The 20,857-nt window shown below is 30.9% G+C and overlaps 1 protein-coding gene across 2 annotated transcripts in view; it reads right to left on the bottom strand.

Annotated features, from left to right (window-relative positions):
• Positions 1–22: 22 nt before the first annotated feature.
• LOC126833342 (protein-tyrosine sulfotransferase) overlaps positions 23–20,857 on the bottom strand; it is a 67,300-nt gene continuing 46,465 nt past the window's right edge. Inside the window, exons 3-7 of one of the 2 annotated variants that reach the window (XM_050564611.1) lie at positions 3,721–3,867; positions 1,542–1,672; positions 1,165–1,468; positions 776–1,029; positions 23–543 (exon numbers count right to left, since the gene is read on the bottom strand). In XM_050564611.1, the coding sequence (XP_050420568.1) occupies positions 309–543; positions 776–1,029; positions 1,165–1,468; positions 1,542–1,672; positions 3,721–3,867 (1,071 nt within the window). In that variant the 3' untranslated portion in view covers positions 23–308. The remainder of the gene's footprint in view (positions 544–775; positions 1,030–1,164; positions 1,469–1,541; positions 1,673–3,720; positions 3,868–20,857) is intronic. The other variant, XM_050564610.1, reaches the window with a different exon arrangement.

The following is a 20,857-nucleotide window of genomic DNA, read 5'->3' as shown; positions in this document are numbered from 1 at the left end:
AAATATTGGTTGGAAAAATAACATTATTCAAATAGTTGTAAATTTTTAAGAGATTGTCAATTACATTTTATTTATAATAAATAACATATAATTTTTAAAAAAATGTACAGGAAATGCGCCTATTATTTGTTCAACATAATAATTTAAGTACAAAAAAAAATATAATATAATATTTAACTATAATACCCAACATGAGGAAATATATGTACACAGGCACTAGATAATAATTTCATTTTTTTTTATTATACACAATTAATTAACACGATTAAAAAAAGTCGATTTCTATTACTGATAGTATTTACAAATAACTATCTTGCGGATGACTTTTCTTGTGGAGAATCTAGATTAGAACTAGTGCTTCGTTGTTCGTTTTCCGGAATTCCATAGGTTGGCGGATTGGAATTGGGGTCGTATCCAAGCACGGACAACATAGGCGCAATTTCGTCCATTTCAGCCACCACATCGTCCGGAATCTTACCGACCCATTTGGTTAACGCTTCCTGGTACAGAGGCTTCACCACTTGATCGGACGATCGTTCCACCCTAAGTGAAAACGGCAAATGGTTTATTTTAAGATGTGATGAATTTCATTAACATTAAACAAGGCCAGGAAAATCTATTGAAAAAGAAAATTCTAGACCAAAAACGCTCAGTGAGGTTTTTTGACCCCAGGTTAAACCTGGTCAGACTTTTCAAAAAACTTCCCGGTTTTAGCCAAAATCTGATATTAATGCAAATAAAAAAATATGCCAAGCTATAGGCAACCAATACTCACTTCGACAGGGCGATGCCTCCGGGCTTGTTAATCATTTCGTCGTGATGGAGCACTGTTTCGTTCCACGGTATGTCCAAAAACTTCAGTATATTCGTTAAAGTATTGCGAGGCTTCAGTACGAGTTCCTCGTAGTACACCATCATACAGTGCGATGAACCGACTTTCCGGCAGTTTTTGTACATAATACTGATGGCGTCGTCCCATTTTTCCAAACACTGCCTGTAGCTAGTTAAGTCAAAACCAGTGATTGTCACCTAGACATCAGGAAAGTTGCAAATGTAATATAAACGTACGCTAAGATTGCACCATCTTTAATCACAGTTTTAAAACAATGTTAAGATTCCATACGATTTCGTGTTAGACGACAGTTTTACAATTTACAAACTCACTTTCCGTGATATAATAGAATGCACTGTAGCTCTGCCGTCACGCACCATAAATATGTATTTGGCGTTTGGGAACAACACTTTCAAATAGTCCATTGACTTGAGCGTCAATGGGTCTTTGTTGCATAGCCTAGGCGCCGGCACACCATGCCGGGCGATAACTTCCAGAATGAACGAAGCGACGGCCGAGTTGACCACTTCCTCAGACACTCCAGCTTCCTTAAGCCGCAACGACTCCTTGGCCGATTTGTACCAGTGGTTGCGCATTTGCAGAATTCTCGGCACAACCCGAGTCTCTTGACCGCACCTACAAGACAGTTTAAAGAACACTTATATAGTTGCCGCTCTACACTCGAGGTAGTTTACAGTCAAAAACTTACCGGACGTCCGGATGTGCGTCCAACATTGCTCTCATGAGAGTCGTGCCGGACCTAGGAACGCCGCCGATGAATATCAACGGCATGTCTCGGTCGTAAGTGTATGTCTTCAAGTTTTTGTCAGTAACGAATTTCTAGCGAACCGAAAAAAGAGATTTGTCAGTAACAATAATAATTAAGTATAGAAATAATAATAATAACTTTTAAAATATTCAGCGTCAAAGATATATTATAACTGTTAGCAATAGTGATATCCAACATGAGCAAACAGTCATTGTGTAATGGGGGATAACTGCAATCAAAAAGGGCAAGTGGGGCTAAACAATTCTACAAAGAAATAATTTTAACTTGAAACCCACTATTTTAAACAACATATTGTTCAAGAAAAAATAATAACGTTAAAATAAAATCATTCCAAATCAAATTTGGTATTCAATATATTAACTATGTAATAATTATAGTTCGTTAACGACATCTATTCAAACTATTTCGGATAGTTAAAGTTTAATATATGAAATTGCCCCAATCAATTTACTAAAATATACTATCGAACATTGGAATCGTTGGCCATAAGATTACCATATCTAACAAAGTTGTATTAATTGTGTATAATTTATTGTTGTGGTATCATAAGTGAGATTTAAGGATGAGCACTTATACTACAATGAGTTTAACTTCGAAGCAAGGTCTTGAAGCCAAATCATTAAAGACAATGCTCACATAGATATTTAATCAATTCATAGATGTTCGATTGGTCCAAGCATTGTTAAGTAAGCGATTAGTCATCTGTTTACAAACTGAAGTTTTCATATTATTACTATAACATATACTAAAACAGTAAAACTATGCTTAGGATTTCAGAGTAGTAAAAGAATACCTACATCATTATCTCAGTTTAATTGATTGTCTTGAAAAATAAGTATTTTGAATGACTTCGTGTAGGTTTAAAACATTTATTTAGGTACAAAATATGGACAGAGATTTATTTTCTTACATAAAAAAACATTTATGTTAAGCACATAAAAAAAATCGAAAAAACAAACAGTTAAAGCAGAAACGTTTGCGATTATCCAAAAATTGTTCAGTATATTTTAAATAGAATGTAAGTCCTAACAACGTATTTGAATGTGATATGTTTCGAAATGAGTTCAGCTATTAATACATTTCACAATACAATAAGCCGATTACACTCCCTTTGAGTTCCGACTGAAGTCATTTTTTACCTATTTTGCTTCTTTTTTTTTTTTTTTTTAAACAACGAAACACGGTTTGTACTGTTATTGTGAAACGTATTTACTTTTACATACGATTCCAAAAAGAAGATTACTAGCCCATAACGGAGAAAAGCCATTACCCATAGCACTATCACTGTCTGAATAAAGTGAAAAAAAGGGGTCTACGATATTAACATGAATCAGTGAACAAGATCATTAATTATCTAACAAAGAGATCGTAAAAAAAAAATCAGCACATTATATAATAATCTTGATTGAAAAATAGTTAACTGCATTTGGGAAAGTTATGATAAATTATCTGTTTAATATTTTATTGAAAACCCTATCAAATAATATATATAAAATGGGTCAAATACAAAAACGTAAATTAAATATTTTCCAAATGCATTTTTTTTTCACAACGTTTATAAATTAGGCACTTTGCAAGACAACTTATTTTGATTATTTATAAACAAAAAATATTAAAATATGATTAATATTGAACATATAGGAACAGTAAACATTTTGAAAAATAGAGTTAAGTAATAAATCAGTAGGTTAATAATTTTTAGACACATTTATTATATCATGGCTTATTAGAATATTGTTTTATATTTTTTTTAAATTGTCACATAAAATAACAGCACTTGAATGTTTGCAATATATCTTAAATAATTGATTGACTTCCAACAACACTATACACAACTTACTATGCTTATATTAATTAAACAGTATTTAATTCTGAATTTTAGGTTACAATTATAACATACAACATTTAAGAAATTGTATTAGACCTCTCCATTGGGGGGGGGGGGTATTTTAGCTACCAGGACACCCACCTGAAAACGTCACTGATTACAGATTCTATTAAGTTTTATTGTTGACAGTAAAAAGCACAAGAAGACACCATGATTGAATAGAAATCGATTTTCAATTAAAAGTATCATTGTTTAAATTAGTATACTTACATCTTTTGGTATCATAAACACATTTTGCTCAGCAAGTTTGGGACACGAGCGTAGGTTGTACACAAACAGCAAAATCGTGCCCGCAATCAGTCCGTAAATTAACAGTTTTCTACGACTCCGGCTCATTCTGCCCACATGATTTACCACCTGAAACAATATAAATATGCTTATTAGCCAATGGTTTATTTGATACAATTGACCCTATCTAATAGGTACGTTGATGGCTGTGAAATAATAATAAAAAAAAATTATGTTATTCAAGTGGTAAACGTCATCTTTTCAGAATTCATTTTTCTTGCAGTAATTGTTGGTCTTGTATTATGTTTTTTTAATTAGCAAACCAATAATTATTTATAGAGGTATAATAATAATCTATTAAATGAAAAAAGTTTTAATCTAAAGAATTGGCTTTGTACTGATAAATAAATAATTAAGATATATATATGTAAATCAGTATTAGACTTAACGAATGCGTATCCATTAAGTTATATTTATTTAGTGTATTATGATACTTGTTAATATTTTTTAATGTTCTAATAATTTAGTATTTAGCCAAAACCGAACGAGTTATACGTTGACCTCTGCAAACAATTATTTATCGTTAAAGAATGTAATAAATAAACAATGCACAGACGGTTCGTTATCAAAGTATATAACGTACATTTCCCTCTACAAAACGTATATATATATCTAAATAGGTATATATATTATATATATCTATTATAGTAATTGGTGCATTTAAAACACGAATACAAAAAATAAGCATTGTTTTTTATAATCGAGAAACTTCCTTCAGCTACTAAATTGTTGATAATAGATATTTATTATGTATGTTGAACGCACAATAAACGAAAGCATTTAAGACAGATTAAGCGCACTTTGTTTAAATTAAAATAATATCATAATAAAACGAAAAAATACATTTTTTTCGGATCTCGAGGAATGTAATAAGAGCATTCTACTGACATTAGAGTATATATAATCGTCCATTGCATAATGCATGAAAGTCAAATTGCAAAAATTCACAAAAACGCAACGATTAAAATCTGAAGAAGACGAAACATAAAGAAAATAGTGTCTTGTTGTGCTGCATATACATACAGAAATAGTACATTTAATAAAATTGCATTGAAAAATAAAAAAGTGTATAATGTTTATTATTATTATTACTATTAAAAACACGTTTAGAAGGAAATGAAATACTATCACTACAAAATGTTCTACAACAATTTCTAATAATCTCAAATATAATTAGTTTTTTTAACTTATACAATATACATCAATTATTTTTAAAACCAATGTTCTACCTCATACCTGAACCACATACATCTAAAATATATTATACAAAACTAAGAAGTTCGTATGTTTATTTCAAGTTTTTTTCCAATATAAAACTATTTATTTATAAAAGAAATCCACCCTTTTTACGTTCTACGTGTAGTCTGGGTCTATTGTATTAACTACAATGATGTATACATACATAATTGTATACATACATTAGCAACAATAGAGTATGGTTTACGTAGATAACCAAAATATATTATTTTACAAAGACGATCTCAAACGTCAACCTTGTCCTTCGCAATCGTGACTGATTTCTACAAGTTAGTACAATATAATGTTATATAAGCATTTAACCCACATTAGACCAAGGTACGGTTACTTCATCCGTCGTCGGTGACCGTGTCATTGTTTGACTAGCACTATCTGAGTGTATTGGGGTTACCGCGGTGGCTTTTCTCCATCACACTTGACTAAGCAAATCGCTAAGCATGAAAACTGTGCTTTGATAACCGCTGTCACACGAACTAACTATTTAGTACATATGTTTTCTTTTGTTCTTTCTTGTCGAAACTCACTATAAAGATGTGCTAGACTTTTGTGCGCCGATATAACATGATGTTTTGAAGAAAAAAAAATGTATAAAAACAACTCCTTCCCACCACAATCATGAACTCGGAAGAGCTGCGTGCAATTTCGGTTGCATAACCGTTCGGTTGTAAGGCGCCAGATGTCTAAACCAACGATATTATTTCCTACTTGGCGACCAACGGATTTTGAAAGTAAAGTAAAATTAGTAAATGTAAAAATACAGTGCGATACCGGAAAAACCAAACAACTTGATAGCTTTGTTTTATATAATATCTACGGTGTAAATTTTGTTGATTAATCACACAAGATCTAATAAAAAAACCATCATTATTAAGGGAAACGGAAACCGCTATTTATTAAGCGGCAAAGGATAGGTAATATTTGACAAAAATTGAACTAGTAGCCATTTTTAATATGCCGACTAATTTTAAGGTAAACAAATATTAAGTTTTTCTAGGTATAATACTTATAAAGTTATTTTTCTCCAAATTATGCCGAATGTTTGATAAAAAATGAATATTGGGCGAGTTTCAATTTTCCTTTTCTTATGTGAAGCTTACTAACATTTAATAATTAGAAAATTGGTTAGATTTATTAGAAAAACTATAAAAAAGTAAAAATCTAAATAATTATAACCAAAAAAAAAATTTATATTTTGAAATCTGTGCAGTAAAAAATGAAATGATAGTCACCAAACTGATCAAGAAAATTGATGCAATTCGAAATGATATACAAATTTCCATTCTGTTTTGACTCCACAATTATGCTTTATTTATGTACATATTATCTACAAATTATAACTAAAATAACGGTTATTGAATACATCTAGAACAAAAACATTTTTGAGAAATACTTAGTTTAATTTTCGTCATACAATCGATAGTCAATATAATTAAAAAATTACTTTTTAAAATAATGTTCTAATTCGTAATTTTATTTTTTAATTAGTACACAAGATAAACAATTTTAAATAAATACAGTTAAAATATGAATTACCTACATGAAGGGCACAGGGGAACGATAGTAGATAGATAGTCCATTTATGAATTTTTTTTCCAAATAGTTGTTTTCAATGTATGCCTTTAATTTTTTTTATTTATGTCAATAGATTGTTTAAATAAATACATTTTTTATTAGAATATCATTTAATGTGATTTTTTTTGTTCTTATGTAAGAGGGAGAGGAGTTCACGAACTTTGTTTTTGCTATATTCTAAAATTTTCATAATGTGACTACTACCGTTTTTCCTCTGTGTCCTTCATATGTGTGCTTAATTTTTGTTATTAATTTTTTAACTTCTTGGTTATTAAAGACTTTAAATGACCCTAATCGTTTTAAAACAAGTTTACATCTACGACATCAGTGATAGGACATCGATTGTTATGTACAATTATTGTTTTTAGCGTGGATAAATCAGACAGGCAGAAAGAGATATAACTTTATTAGTATAAGATGAATAAGTTTTTATTTAGTGTCTGTGTAGTAGAGCTGAGACCTCGAAACGAATTTTTCTATTATTCGAATTATTCGAATAGTTTTTTTGTAATCATACATCTATATAAATTGTTAAAATCTTATTTGTTGTAATAAGTAATAATATTTATTTTGTCAAAAGAATAATTCGTTATAATTATATTTATTTTGTTAAAAAATTATTAAAAATAGATCAAGAACACCTTAGTTGTCTTTAAATCTAATTAATCCTGCAAAGAAAATGATAAAATATTCGAATATTCGAAAAATCAGATCGAATATTCGTTATTCGAATAACGAATATTCGTGCGAATAAAGTATTCGAATATTCGAATAGTCCCACCACTACTGTGTAGTTGATAATTATACGAAAAATCAGTTATCATCACTGTACCTTAGGACTTAGGGTCTATAGTGAGTAAGAACTACTGGCAGGTCGTTCAAAGTGGTTTTCTTCCTACAAAAGTTTTGTTCACAGCAAACTTAGTTATATAGATTATAATATTTGTATACAAACCCAACACCACATTATTTTTATATTACTAGTACAAGGTTCCGAAGAATTATTTTGTTTAAGGAACAATAGTGGTTTTGCATAATGCCATACAATAGAAACGCTATAATAATAACACAATTGCGAGTATGTAATACTATCATTACATTTTTCATTTAAAATAATTATAGGCTGCAACGACTAGCATATAACGCAGGGAACTTTCGTAAGTCATCGCTCGCCAACGATGACTGTGAAGTTTACCGTTTACAAATTGCACCACTTATATTGTCAGGGGAATTGCATTTGTTTTTGTATAATATGATTCTTAAACAAAAACAGTTTTACGGTTCATAATAATAGCAAATATGCGCAGTGCTATTTATTTTGTTAGCTGGACAATATCTAGAGACTTCTGTGTATAAACTCTAAACATTTTTATTTCCTTTAATCTAAAAAGGAAACGTCGCTTTTTCATTTTTTATTTTTCATTTTTTCTCTTTCTATCTTTCTCGTTTATTCGGTTTCTCAGAATAATGAAAAATAAATAAATACTTCTAACACATACGTCGGTGGTGATCTAAACTAGGGGGAGGGGACAACCCATAATTTAAAAAATAATAAACTTTTTTTTTGATAAAACTCGTTTCCAAAGAAGAAAGTTATCCATTTAATCTTGTAAACGTATTTTTAGATTACAACATCGATCTTGTATTGGTCGTTACATCAAAAGTCAATTAGATAATATAATATGATTATGTGCGGCTATACCTGATAACTAGTATTTATTTATTAATTCAAATTTCTTATAAAACATTATCTATTTACATCTATTACATATTTACATGACGTGTGTCTCTAATATATTAATTTTAAAGAAATAGTAGTAATATAGATTTAATGGAAAAATTTAAATGTTTCTCTAACTAATACTTGTAGGTATCTAATATGACTATCTGATTTAAAGTTGTTTATTGTTCCTCAGATTTCATGAAAATGTAATCAAAGAATTTGCACGGTGACTGTGTTTTGAATGAAATTATTAGTATATTATGTTAATAATGAACTATAGTAGAACAACACAGAGTATAAATAATCTTCAATAAGCTTATGATTTATAAATGATTTTTTCGGTCAATTAACGACTGGAAAATATTTATTTTATCATGCAACGTCAAAAACTATAGTATTTTTAAAAACGATGGTAAAAAAACATGGTAGTCGCTGTTAACGACTTTTTTAATTGACAAACGGTTCATCTTGTTTTTATTATGTGCTTGAAACATCAACTGACCCGTTAAAAAACTCGTTAAAAGCCAGTTATAAGCTACATAGGTGTCAGAGTGTTCAGACTAGATTATATTTTTATCCAGTGAATAAAGTAATTTATCAAAGACAGCCGGTAGTGGGATGTTTAATGCATCTCTAAAAAGTGTCTAAACTATTAAGTCGCAAAACTGTTCTCGATTAAACCGTAAGCAGACTACTTTCAAAATTAAAAGTAATTTTTGTGAATGAACCGCACAGTGGTAGGTATTAACTTAAAACCGGTTATACGATACCAAATAGTGCATTTTTTATGAAAAACAATTTTAATAATTGCCAATTTACTGAAGTTGTTTTGTAATTTAATGTATGCATTTTACAATACACTGTAACATAGAATATAACTGTAAGATAGGATGTGGGTGGTCATGGAACAGTCCATCGGTTCCTTCTGTCGACCTAATATATTAAATATAAGATATAGCTTGCCTGTTGAATTCCAGGTGCCTTACAATGAGAACAACATAAAGACACTGACAGTCAGCAAGCATAGAAGGCGTACACTCTTACAATGTATATTTTACAGTAACAACGACAAAAACATGAAAACTACTCGATAATAAAAATAAATAAACGAACGCGAGAATTACTGCAAACCAACCTCTTTGCTAACTAAAATAGAACAATGTGGTCATATAGTATAATTTTTGGCAAAACAACAATCTCATTAGCTGAGTGCGAAAACAACAGAATTGACAGTTACCGGCCAAAGGGTTTGACCGACAACATTGTAAAGAAGCCACTACTAGACTTTATTACAAGTAATAAATTGTTATTCAAATTGACCATGTCACAGGCTGTGTCCGCATTAGTCATGCGGTTATACAATTTAATCAACGGGATCTCAAAGATTCTTCGATGAATTGTTAGAAGAGGAAGATAAAAGAAAAATTTACTAAAACAAGTTTAATTTAGTACTTAAGAGCGTGGGAATCACGAGTTGCGTAATTCTGGAGAAAAATACCCTAGTTAAAAATATATCTACTTCTTAGCAAACCATGTCTCAAGAGTTTTTTTTTTTTGTGAAACTCAGCAGGTTTGGTCTAAAAGTTTATCTACATAGAATTTATAAAGATCAAGGCTTTACCTAATTTTCTACAAAAATCGATTTTAATCAATGCTATTAGTAACCGAGTTAAAATATACATAGTCGGGCAAATTTATGATTGATGTCAAGATATATGGAAAAACTGCCAAAACTTTGAACCTTTATAAATAGGTGATGTCCTTTTAACGAGGTTACAGTTGTTTTGTTTTGTATCAAAACCGCATTGGGCCAGACGATTTAGGGGTCTTTTCCCTTTTTAAAAACCTTTGTAAAACTATTTGTAAAAACCCAGGTACTTTGCGAAAAATCAAATCTAGAATAATTTTCACAGGCATTTTCAGTTTTTTGCGCTTATCCAATTATTATAAACCACTTGCCGGGAGTGGCTACTCTTTTATGCACTCCGAGTGCAATCTCGTGTTACATATGTCATTGCCCGCGGCACTAAGTAGTCAGAAGGGAGTACACGACATGAAAAACCACGATCAAACAGTTGGAGAGTAGGTTGTAATTTATAAACGACACTACACATAGGAACACTAGGCGAAGGACAACCCGCAGTGTCGCCGAATCGATAAATTATTATCGTGGGACGGTATTTATGGAGAGAGACACTCACAGGCACAGACGGACAGACAGGAAGAGGAAGTCGAGGAGGAGAGTCAAAGGCGGTTTCCATAGGGTTTTGCCAATTTTTATTTATACGCGTTTTCACTATTACCCTTGGCGGTAGCGGCTCGGACTCCAAATGAGAAGAAAATACCTAACCGACGCCTTTTTACTCTTTCTCTTGCAACAACACAAGCCGTAATAAACAATCGCATGATTTATACGATCGGCCCCCGGTAGGGCCTTAATACGTATCTATAACGATATATCATTTCCACGCAATTTGCCAGGGAAAATTGATGCGACGGCACCGTCGCAGCGGAGTTTTGGTGGCAAACGGCACTCTCTTTTTGGCCAGCGGTTAAGTTTTGGATTGTCGCTGTAATTACGAGGGTCGCCGTCTGAGAAATTACTCACGAGAGAGCCTTATGTGTGCGATGTACTTATGTACAATACACGTATTTACACACACACGCACACACTCGAGGACATGATATAAATGGGCCACAGTTTTCTTACACAAAAGTTAAATCCGGAATGCTGTTAGTTTTAGAGAATCCAGATTCAAAAACAGTCCGTAACCGTAGTAAGAATTAGGATCAAGGTTTAACTCCTTTGTACAAACAAAATATTAAAATGTTTTTTTATTAAAATTATAGTACGGTTATAAAACGTTAAAAATATTAAGCACTTATAATGCAAAGCCGACAATACGGATTTTGTTCGAAAATTATTAACTAACGAGTTTGTATACTTAAGCTTCAGTAAAATCTTAATTGCATTCTGTTAATGATAATATTCAAGAGATATATTTGTTCCGGCCGATTCCATTAATAATGTTGAGCTTTAATCGATAAGCTTTGAGTTGGACGACACAACGTTTTAACTGTTTTCGAATTACAGTTTACATAACAAAAGAAGAACTATTGTAACTACAAAATGAGTACAACCATGTCTAAAAAAAATTGCTTCAATCAGACAAGGTTATGTGAAAGAGAGGGCTCTAAAGAAGCTAAAGGATACTGTTTTTAATTTTCAGAATGAAGAAATATTTTAAGACGATTTATAGAAAGGACTTTCTTCCGCCAATTTAATCGTCAACGAGGTTTATGTTACACGATTTAAGTAAGAATATGCGTTTAACCCTCTAAATAGATCACTACAAAGTCGAGAGATTTAATCATAGCGCGATTATTTATGACTAAAACGAATAAAAAAATGTCTAATGTTAAATAAGAAAACATTTTTAAGTTGGTCTCTCAATAGAGTTATTGCTAGCAAAGCGTGTTTCATGCATGGAACATTTATGACAAGTGTAATAACTCGTGTCTAAATTTCCTATTATTTTGACATATTTGAATGAGTTCCAAACGTGGATTATATTAATGACGATACTTCCAACAGTAATTTTAATATGTTATTTTTATTCAAATTTTCAACACAAAAAAAAAATCCGAAAATAAATGTGATTACAGGTTACAGGTGACGAGTGTTTTTTTAAATGTAATTTCATTAATATGAAACTACATGAAGATAAAACTAAATACTGCACATTTTAATAAAATAATGTTGCCCAAACCGTAGCTGAACTAACTGATGCAAATTGATTTTTTTATAAAGCAAAAAAATTTATTTTCTTAAAATTGGAAGTGAATACGAAAACTAGGACAGTGGAATGGGATTTATAGCTCTGGATATTTTAACTTAACGCTTGGGTTTATATTTGGTGTAACTACCTTGGAACATTTACTACGACAAACTTAGAGTAATTACATTATATCGCCATTGGGTGTTAATGCAAACGAAAACCAGGATTTTAATCAGCAAAATAGAATTTAATATCAGAAACACAGCAAAAGTTCTAGCATAATTTTCAATATTATTCATTTACTAAGTAGTCGAGTGTCGGTAATTTATGATTTAACTTAGGTATCCTGCGTTGTAGTATTAACCGGGAAACATAACTCTAACGCAACAACTTAAGTCATGAGTACATTATTAACTGTTTGTTTAAGAATAATTTTGATTTTTAAGATATATATTAGTAACTCAATCTTTAGAGACACTAATAATGTTTAACATTATTTATTTTTTAAGAACTCGAAACTACGAACAGTAAGTGTATTGCCTTATGTAGCAAATAGAAATGTAGTTAACTCAACAACAGTTCGAACTTTAGCTTTAGATTACCTTTTGAGATATATTTTTTTTGTTTTACATACAAAATTAAAAGTCATTCTTTTCATAATTGCGTGAACTTTTTTCCACAGGTTAGGTTAGGTAACGCTAGGGGTTATATAATACGCAGTATCTAATAACGATTTAAGCCATCAATACAAGTGGTATAAAGGAATAGAACTGCTGTGCTGAGTATAAAAGCTCTGCGCCAAATGTGCTTTGTAACGCTGCAACATACTTTGATAGAAGTGCACGAGTCCAGTTTGGGATGTTTATAGATGATAAAATGACCCTATACTTAATAATATTAAGTAGTTAAAATGTCGGAAAGTATCATTGTCGCTCATCTATGTTATGCGCCGTCCATATGATATGAATTGTTATATGGTCCGGTATAATTTGATGTCTTTATCGTTTATTACAGCCATTAAGCGTTTCAATGCTAAGTTACGGAGCCAATTATCTAGAGAGACAAATGCAGCTCACAATAATAGACCAACATTCTGTTGTAGAGACTATTCGAGTTAACCTATAGCCTACACGCGATGGCCATTTGCGGGTAGCTAACCGTAACGACGCCTGAAGTATATACAATGAAAATATACGTCTTACGCACTCCACGCGGGTAGTGGACTTGTTTTTTTACACTGGTTAAAAAATAAGGGGTTGGCCGATAGGGTGCGGTGGTGTCGGTAAATGTATGGCTATTTTGCGGTGTTTGCTTGCCTGGTCTTGTAGCCTTTAAATCATTCGGCGCTATTGTGTGCCCCAGCAGATAACCATCTCGTGACTGATCATCCGATATAATGTATTATCTTCGCATTACTTATGTTTAACCATTGTACTATCGCAGTGATGTTCTTGTCGACGATTTTTTTTCTATTTTGCGACCGGATACGCGGTGGAAAGAACAGGCGAAGAGTTGCTAAACACAAAAGTCGGTCACGACGGTTTCAGTTTGAAGTCTGTCAGTACCTACTAGTGAACGATTGATGTACTCTAAGAAGTAAAACACTTAAAAACTTCCCTTCTTTTAGACGTTCATCGGTGCAGACTCTGAGATAAAACTCATACGAGTTTCAACTCTAAAGATACAACATCCCCTTCCCACATCCACGGACTAAGACAAAAATGTATTAGCATCCACTCATAATCTGTGCCTTTAAGTAACATTCAATTTGATTTATGTGAACTGAGATCACAGGTAGCTCAGCAAAAGAGAAAACATCTATCCAATACTATTATGAGTAGGCTAAATGTCCACGCAATTTTTAGGTATAGATAAAAAGTAATGGTTTCTAGTTGAATAATTGTATTATCATACAAGGCAAAAATAAATTTGTAGGCAAGTTAATAATAATATGTCACATTTGATTACATTGAAAAAAAAAATTTGGTTATACAGTTACAACCAAACACTTTATGGTTGACCCTACAAAACATTACGTTATGGTGACTAAATTAGATTTTCAGTCAAAAGTATTATTTATTAAGTACATCTAACTATTAAATGTTGGTTGTCATTTTCTTTCCAGAATAAATTGTTGTCTACAAAAATGACTACGGACATTCTTTTTTAACCTGTTGTAATAATTTGTATCTTAAATACTGTAATACATTTTGTCTATTTCTTTATTAAAATGATGAAGTTAAAAAAGGGAATATGGTTCCTTTTGCATTAATCACTTAACCTTACCCACTAACAGATTTATTATTGGAATTTTGTTACTAAATGCGTTTTTAACTTCCTACGAAAAGTTCAAAATACAAATATCTCAATATAAAAGCGTCGTATATTTGGGCTCTGAGCTTATAGGAATAAAGTTTACTAGGGAGGCGCAACTGCTTGTTCTGCTTGTTCTGTGAACACGCCTATTCTACCCTTTTCTCCCATTGTTTCCAATAAGTGTTCGCTGTATAACATTGAATAGACAAAGGCCAAGTGTATAAATGGTTTCTTGGCCGAGTGTTGCAACGATTAACTGGAAAGGGTTAATGCCGACGTTAGAGTATAGGCGAAAAATCGATTTATCATTCGAACTATTCCAAAGTTTGAAAACGATAATTGCCAAACGTTTTGCTATAAGAGGTACACCAATGCCCGAACGATATTTCATATGGAAAATTTGAAGATTTGAGAACTATTTAAATGCACTGTAGATCGTTAATTGTTTTTTTCTTTGCTTTAGGTATCACTAAGTGGTTAGGTAACTAACATTAACACCAAATCTATTACATTATAAAATATTTAATTTGTAAGTAACACTATTTTTTTTTACTAGGTTGCGGAGTTGAGCTTGGGCAAATTAATGTACAAATCGTGTAGTTGCAGAATCGGAATTTGTTAATTATAATTTCCTAAGGGCACGCCGCGCCACACCCTCAGTTTGGCTTGAATGCTATAAACACAATTAAAACAATTAGTTCGAACAAAAATTAGCTCTATTCTCTAATTAAAGATTAAATGAAAATGCATGAGTTGCTTTACCTTACTACCATAGTGAATAAAATATGATTTAAAATAAAATAAACTTTTTTAATCAAACATTTGAGCAATAGCATTTTATGAATTTAAAACCATATAATTATATTGCACAATTCATAAGAAATATTAGTTAAACATTGAATCTCAGACCAAAATATTTTTTTTAAATATTGGGTGAAAATTGGTTAGTTGCGTGTTTCACTCTGCGATAATATGTTTTAAAAATATTTCGTTGATAAATATTATTCTCATATTAATTTATGGTAATATTATTACAATATTTGCAGTATTGTTAAATTAGTTCCGTCGTATTTTGAAAGGAAATAAAACTAAGACATTAGTGTATCCAGTATTAATAATATTTTCTAAATCCTTATTATAATATACATTATTACACCAGTTATTTCCAACAGTTCAAGTCAATAAACAGTTCAATATTACATTTCCGACCAAACTTCAATACCCATTTAGAAAATGTTTACATTTTTTGTCGTGTCAGTACCGTTTTAGAATGGATACAGATAGTGAATAAACGCTAAAGAAACTTTGACACTCAATCACTGTAATGCTTTACATACAATCAAATAAGATTTTTTTTCAAAACCCGTTTACTGGTCTTGGTCTTAGGTTGATAGAGAACGATACTACTATAGTCCTCGTTTTCCGTCGGAGATTCGATATAGATCTAGATTCGTTTTCAATTCCTGTGAAATGTTGTAGAAACAAAGCGAATCTAGTTCGAGCATGCTTTGTGTTTGTGTAATGAGAATTGCCCGGGTAAATAATTTGAGATCTCAAAGGCAAATTAACCAAATAACTCTATCCGTTTTTATTTGGTTGTTTTGTAGAGTTTAATAGCGAGTAGTATGGTAGAAAAACAGTTAAACGAATTTACCATTGCAAAGTTGTATCTTCTAACTATGTATATAATTGCAACGAAACGAGTCCAACGACAATTCGTATATTCAGCGCTAATAATTGAAATATCATAATTAAGTTGTGTTTAACTTAAATTTGTTGAAAACTGGATAAGTTCGAAAATTACATAACAGAATTCATTATGTTCAAAGCGTAGCGTTGGAACAACAATTTTGTCAAGACGCATATTTAACAGCCATATTTATGGACGACAGAAGCCACCTATTGTGGTTAAAACAAATACTGGTAATTTTGTGCAGGGATATTGGACAAAAATTAATTTAAGCTATTTTTTTTTTTGTTTTTTTTAAATAGCACATCCATATATTTTCTACGTGAATCGCAGATGTATATAGATCTGGTCACCGGGTATTGTAAACGTTATACAATTGAACCGCACGGTATACGGATGTATAATGTGTCTTCAAAAACAATAGAACATAAACGATTTAGTCATCCATCACACCTAATTACGGGCAAGTTGGTGAAAGCGAAACAGGCTCCACATTATTCAAATGATACAACCATTTCGAGTAATTTAATTAAATCAATAAAAGAATATCGCAGTTTATACAAAATAAATGATGTAACAGATTCATATTGTGTACAAAATTTGAGTAGGTAGGTACATACTACAAATTCTAGACTAGAGGATATATAAAAATGTTTAATAGTTACTACATTTAAGATGCTCCAACTATATAAAAAAAAAACGATTCGTATAATATTTGAACTACAAAAATATTAAGTTTCACAACTGTATTACATTCAATAAAAATTGGTAGGTAGGTACCATAAAACCCGCGTCGGTTAATTGTCTACAGCCAACAGAAAATTAGGCGAATAATATTACCAATATTTTACCGAGATTAGACACACGGATAGATCAAGCGATCAGAAACTATTGGGTGTTAGTGAAATATCAGACAACGGTATAAGTATGGAAAACAATAGGTAACGCGATTTGATTTACCTACAACCAAACAAACTTGAAAAATTATTCTTTTTAAAAAATGTATATGATAATATAGAAGTTTTATGCTAAAAAGATACACGTCAGGAAAACTGACTGAGGTTTTTGTACCTACCCTCGCATTCTTCGGGGAATAATAAATCACATTATCTCGTTATAATAATATAATATACAACAACCAGATTGGCAAAATGTTGGTTCTCTTCTCTAGAGTACTTTTCACGTTTCTTTCAGAAATGTTAACTATATGTACGCACATGTACATCCTTTTTCTGAAAAAGTTTTTCATTTCCAGTATAAAAGAAAACTATCGTTCAGCCAGGTCTTACCTTAACCTAGTCGTGACGCGTTTACAAGCCGTGGTTGGTCGGATAACTATCGTTATTTACACGCTCTAGGGGTTTTCAAACAGTATTGAGGAACGTGCCGTACTACCGTATATGTAATTAGTATTCATAGAAGGCGACGGACGTTCAAATTTTCCAGGACTGCGAACGCAATTAAAGCCATGCTTAGCTGTCGTCCCAAGAATAAGCGCAAATGGTACATCTCAAAAAACAATCTAGAGACCTCTATTTTGGCAGTGCAGATTAAACAACACTCGGAATACAAAATTAGTTCAATAAACGAATTGGTCATTTATCATAAACGAGTAAACAAAATGGGGAGGAGTGGGCAAGAGAGAAGAAATAGCCCACCTGATATTCTATAAGAAGAGCAATGGTATCGCTATTCACCGCCATCACCACCTTCAATAATATATTTTTATTTTTGAAAATTTAGTTTTAATCTCTGGTTATAATTGTCAACAAAATTTATAAAATTATTATTAAAAAAATATATATATAATATCCTACAAAACTATATCTAATATCGTAGTTCCCTTTACTAAACAAAATAATATTTTCACGCCTGATTTTTATAATAATAAAAACTAAATTTATGTAAAACAAAAAATCTAATTTTGGCATAATTTATTTCTCACGACACACATTTTTTCAATTTTAACTATTAAAATATGTTTTATTTTAATTGTTTTTAAAATATTTTTTTCCTAATTTATATTGCCTAATAATAACTGTACATTTGTTTATTTTTTGACATCAACATTTTCAGATTTTATTTAACATTTATAAACCTGACCAGAAAAGTTAAAATTACTCCAAATTATGTCACCGGATACAATTTTATGGTTCTAACACATTTTGATTTTGGCAAAAAAGGGAACTATATCATCGAATTAATATTTAACACTAAACAAGAAAATGGCAACTTAAATATGAAAAAGTTATTATTTTTCAAACAATTATTTTGGTGAAAATTTAACATTTTAATTAATTTTTTTTTTTTGGTTTTAAATGTTCAAAAATCGTAAAAAAATATAATTTTGCCATAATTCCTTATACCCTAAGATGTTAAGTGTGACTGAAGTAGCAGCAAACTATTTTGATAAGCGCTAAGTAAATTAGTTGTTTCAGAGCTATGGTATGTATAACATGTTTAAAAATGTATCTATGTAAGATCAATGACGCAGCCAATAAATAATAACAGTCATAAAACGTGTATGTGATTAGTATAATGTGTTATCAATATAAGCTTGTTGGCTCACAACCTTATAATCGATCATGCCACTTTGCATAATAAAACAATCAAGATGTATTCACGTGTGGCACAAACCATAACATAACATCAATAACAATAACCGTGTTCGTTCTTAGGTAAAATAATAATAATATAGACCTGATGAACCCGTTTAGGAAAATAAATTATGAACTTATAATTTAGTACTTAAAGCGAACATATTTTTATATGGAGTATGAATAAATTAGCGCAAATGATTTCTTAAACGATTTTTTATGCACATGTCCTATAACACGATTAAACGGAAAAACCCTTTTGGCGATGAATTATCAAACGATTATATCGAGGTATTTATAAGATTTGCAACAAAAAGTATTTTTAAGTAGGTAATTATTTTGGCATAGCCAAATCACACAAGCTCTAATTTTTGTGTTTATAATAATAACGGCTCAGTGTTCATTGCAGTATCCAGTGAGAACGTAAAGAGAACATAACCACATACCACGATGGTAAATGAACATAATTACACAACAACCGATTGATAAGGTTAAATTATAATAATAGAATATACAGAATAGTAGTTGATAACAGTATTATATGATAAATGAGATCAGTTCGTATAAATTTAAAGTTTATCTTAAAATAATATTTATCACTGCGAATTTTCATTGTAATTTCTAAAATAATTGTGCATGTTAAAAAAAAGAAAAAACACAACGCTGCACATTCTATTATTTCAAAAATGTTGATTACTTGTTTTTAATTTCAAATTATTACTATCGAATCGTTATTATCCTTTGGTCATTATTGTGGGAGAGATTATTACAGATTTACACAATAAGCTGATCTATTGGTTTCTTTATTATCCTTACTAGTATCATTGTCAGATACAAAACGTTAAGGAATTTCCATTATAAGCGGAAAACCGTAGTCGAACACAATAACGCTGTTAATTGCGATTTCCCGTTATTTACGGTGGCGCTTCCAAACAATGTAATACGAAAAAAAAATCAATTTTCTACAATGGCCGCAACCTATATTGCCGGAAAACCTTGAGTAGGGAAAAAAGTATAACCGCACTATTGAAGTATTGTGTTAGTGTAACACCAATGATAGTAGTATACTCGTAGTAGTGCAACACCAATAGTAGTATGATATATAACGCATTTTACTACGAGTGAATAAATACATTTCATAATATTATAATATACGACAGCACGTGTCTCCTTCAAAAGCTACGGTAATCGATTAATGAGTTTTTAATATTTTTTAAAAAAAATTATACACCAAGCCAATGGTGTGATTTTAATTATCGCATAATTGCTTTGAGCTGTAGTAACACAAATATTTATGTATTATTTTTTTTTTTTGTTATAATATATTGTGAATAAAATGCTTTTTATTAAGCGATTCATGCAGGTACGAGCAGTGATTTATTACTTTGTTTTTAAATATTTTAATGCGAGTCTAATGTTTTCATTTTCTTTTAGCCCCGTCGTGATTTTGTTGATCATTATTATTGGATTGGCGAATTGACGACGCGCCGACGAAGGAACGATCCAATGATCGCATTACAAACCCATTAACTGTTAGAAATCGTATTGATTTTGGTCAATGATCTAAAAATAACGACTGCTTATAATATCTTCAGAAGTATAAGTTACATACAGCCAGAAGTAAAATAATGGTGCATTGAAGAAATGGAACTGAGTATTTATTTATATTTTGTTTTTTAAAAATACTATAATATAAGAGTTATCATCTCAATTATTTTATCAGTGATAATGATCTCTGATACTCCACGTCTTAAAAGGCTTATTAATGATTTACAAAAGGTAGATATAACAAGTCATCTTATCAAGTAGACCGCTGATAAGTGAATATGGTATGCGGCCAAATCGATGGAACTAAATTTCTTTAAGTAAAAACCTGGTTTATATTTGATTAACATGTCGAATGATAATTTTATGATGAACTTGTGGTATTTGTTTTAACGTCATAGATTGGCTTTTTTTTATTGGTGTACCTAATACATGTATACAACGCAAACGAAAGAGTAAATATTCGTTATTCTCTTGGTGACCCATCCTTTAATAATGTATACTTCATAACCATATACTCGAGGGATGAGGTGTGTCTAAAACTTCCACGAAAGCATAATTTTCATATGTTCGGTCGATA

This window comes from Adelges cooleyi, unplaced genomic scaffold (assembly GCF_023614345.1).
Source record: "Adelges cooleyi isolate 19-005CV unplaced genomic scaffold, UGA_ACOO_1.1 ACOO_flye_CR_arks_rails_tigmint_CR_PRNA_2, whole genome shotgun sequence".
Taxonomy (NCBI): Eukaryota; Metazoa; Arthropoda; class Insecta; order Hemiptera; family Adelgidae; genus Adelges; species Adelges cooleyi.
Note: the sequence above shows the minus strand (reverse complement) of the source record. Positions and strands in the feature narration are given on the sequence as shown.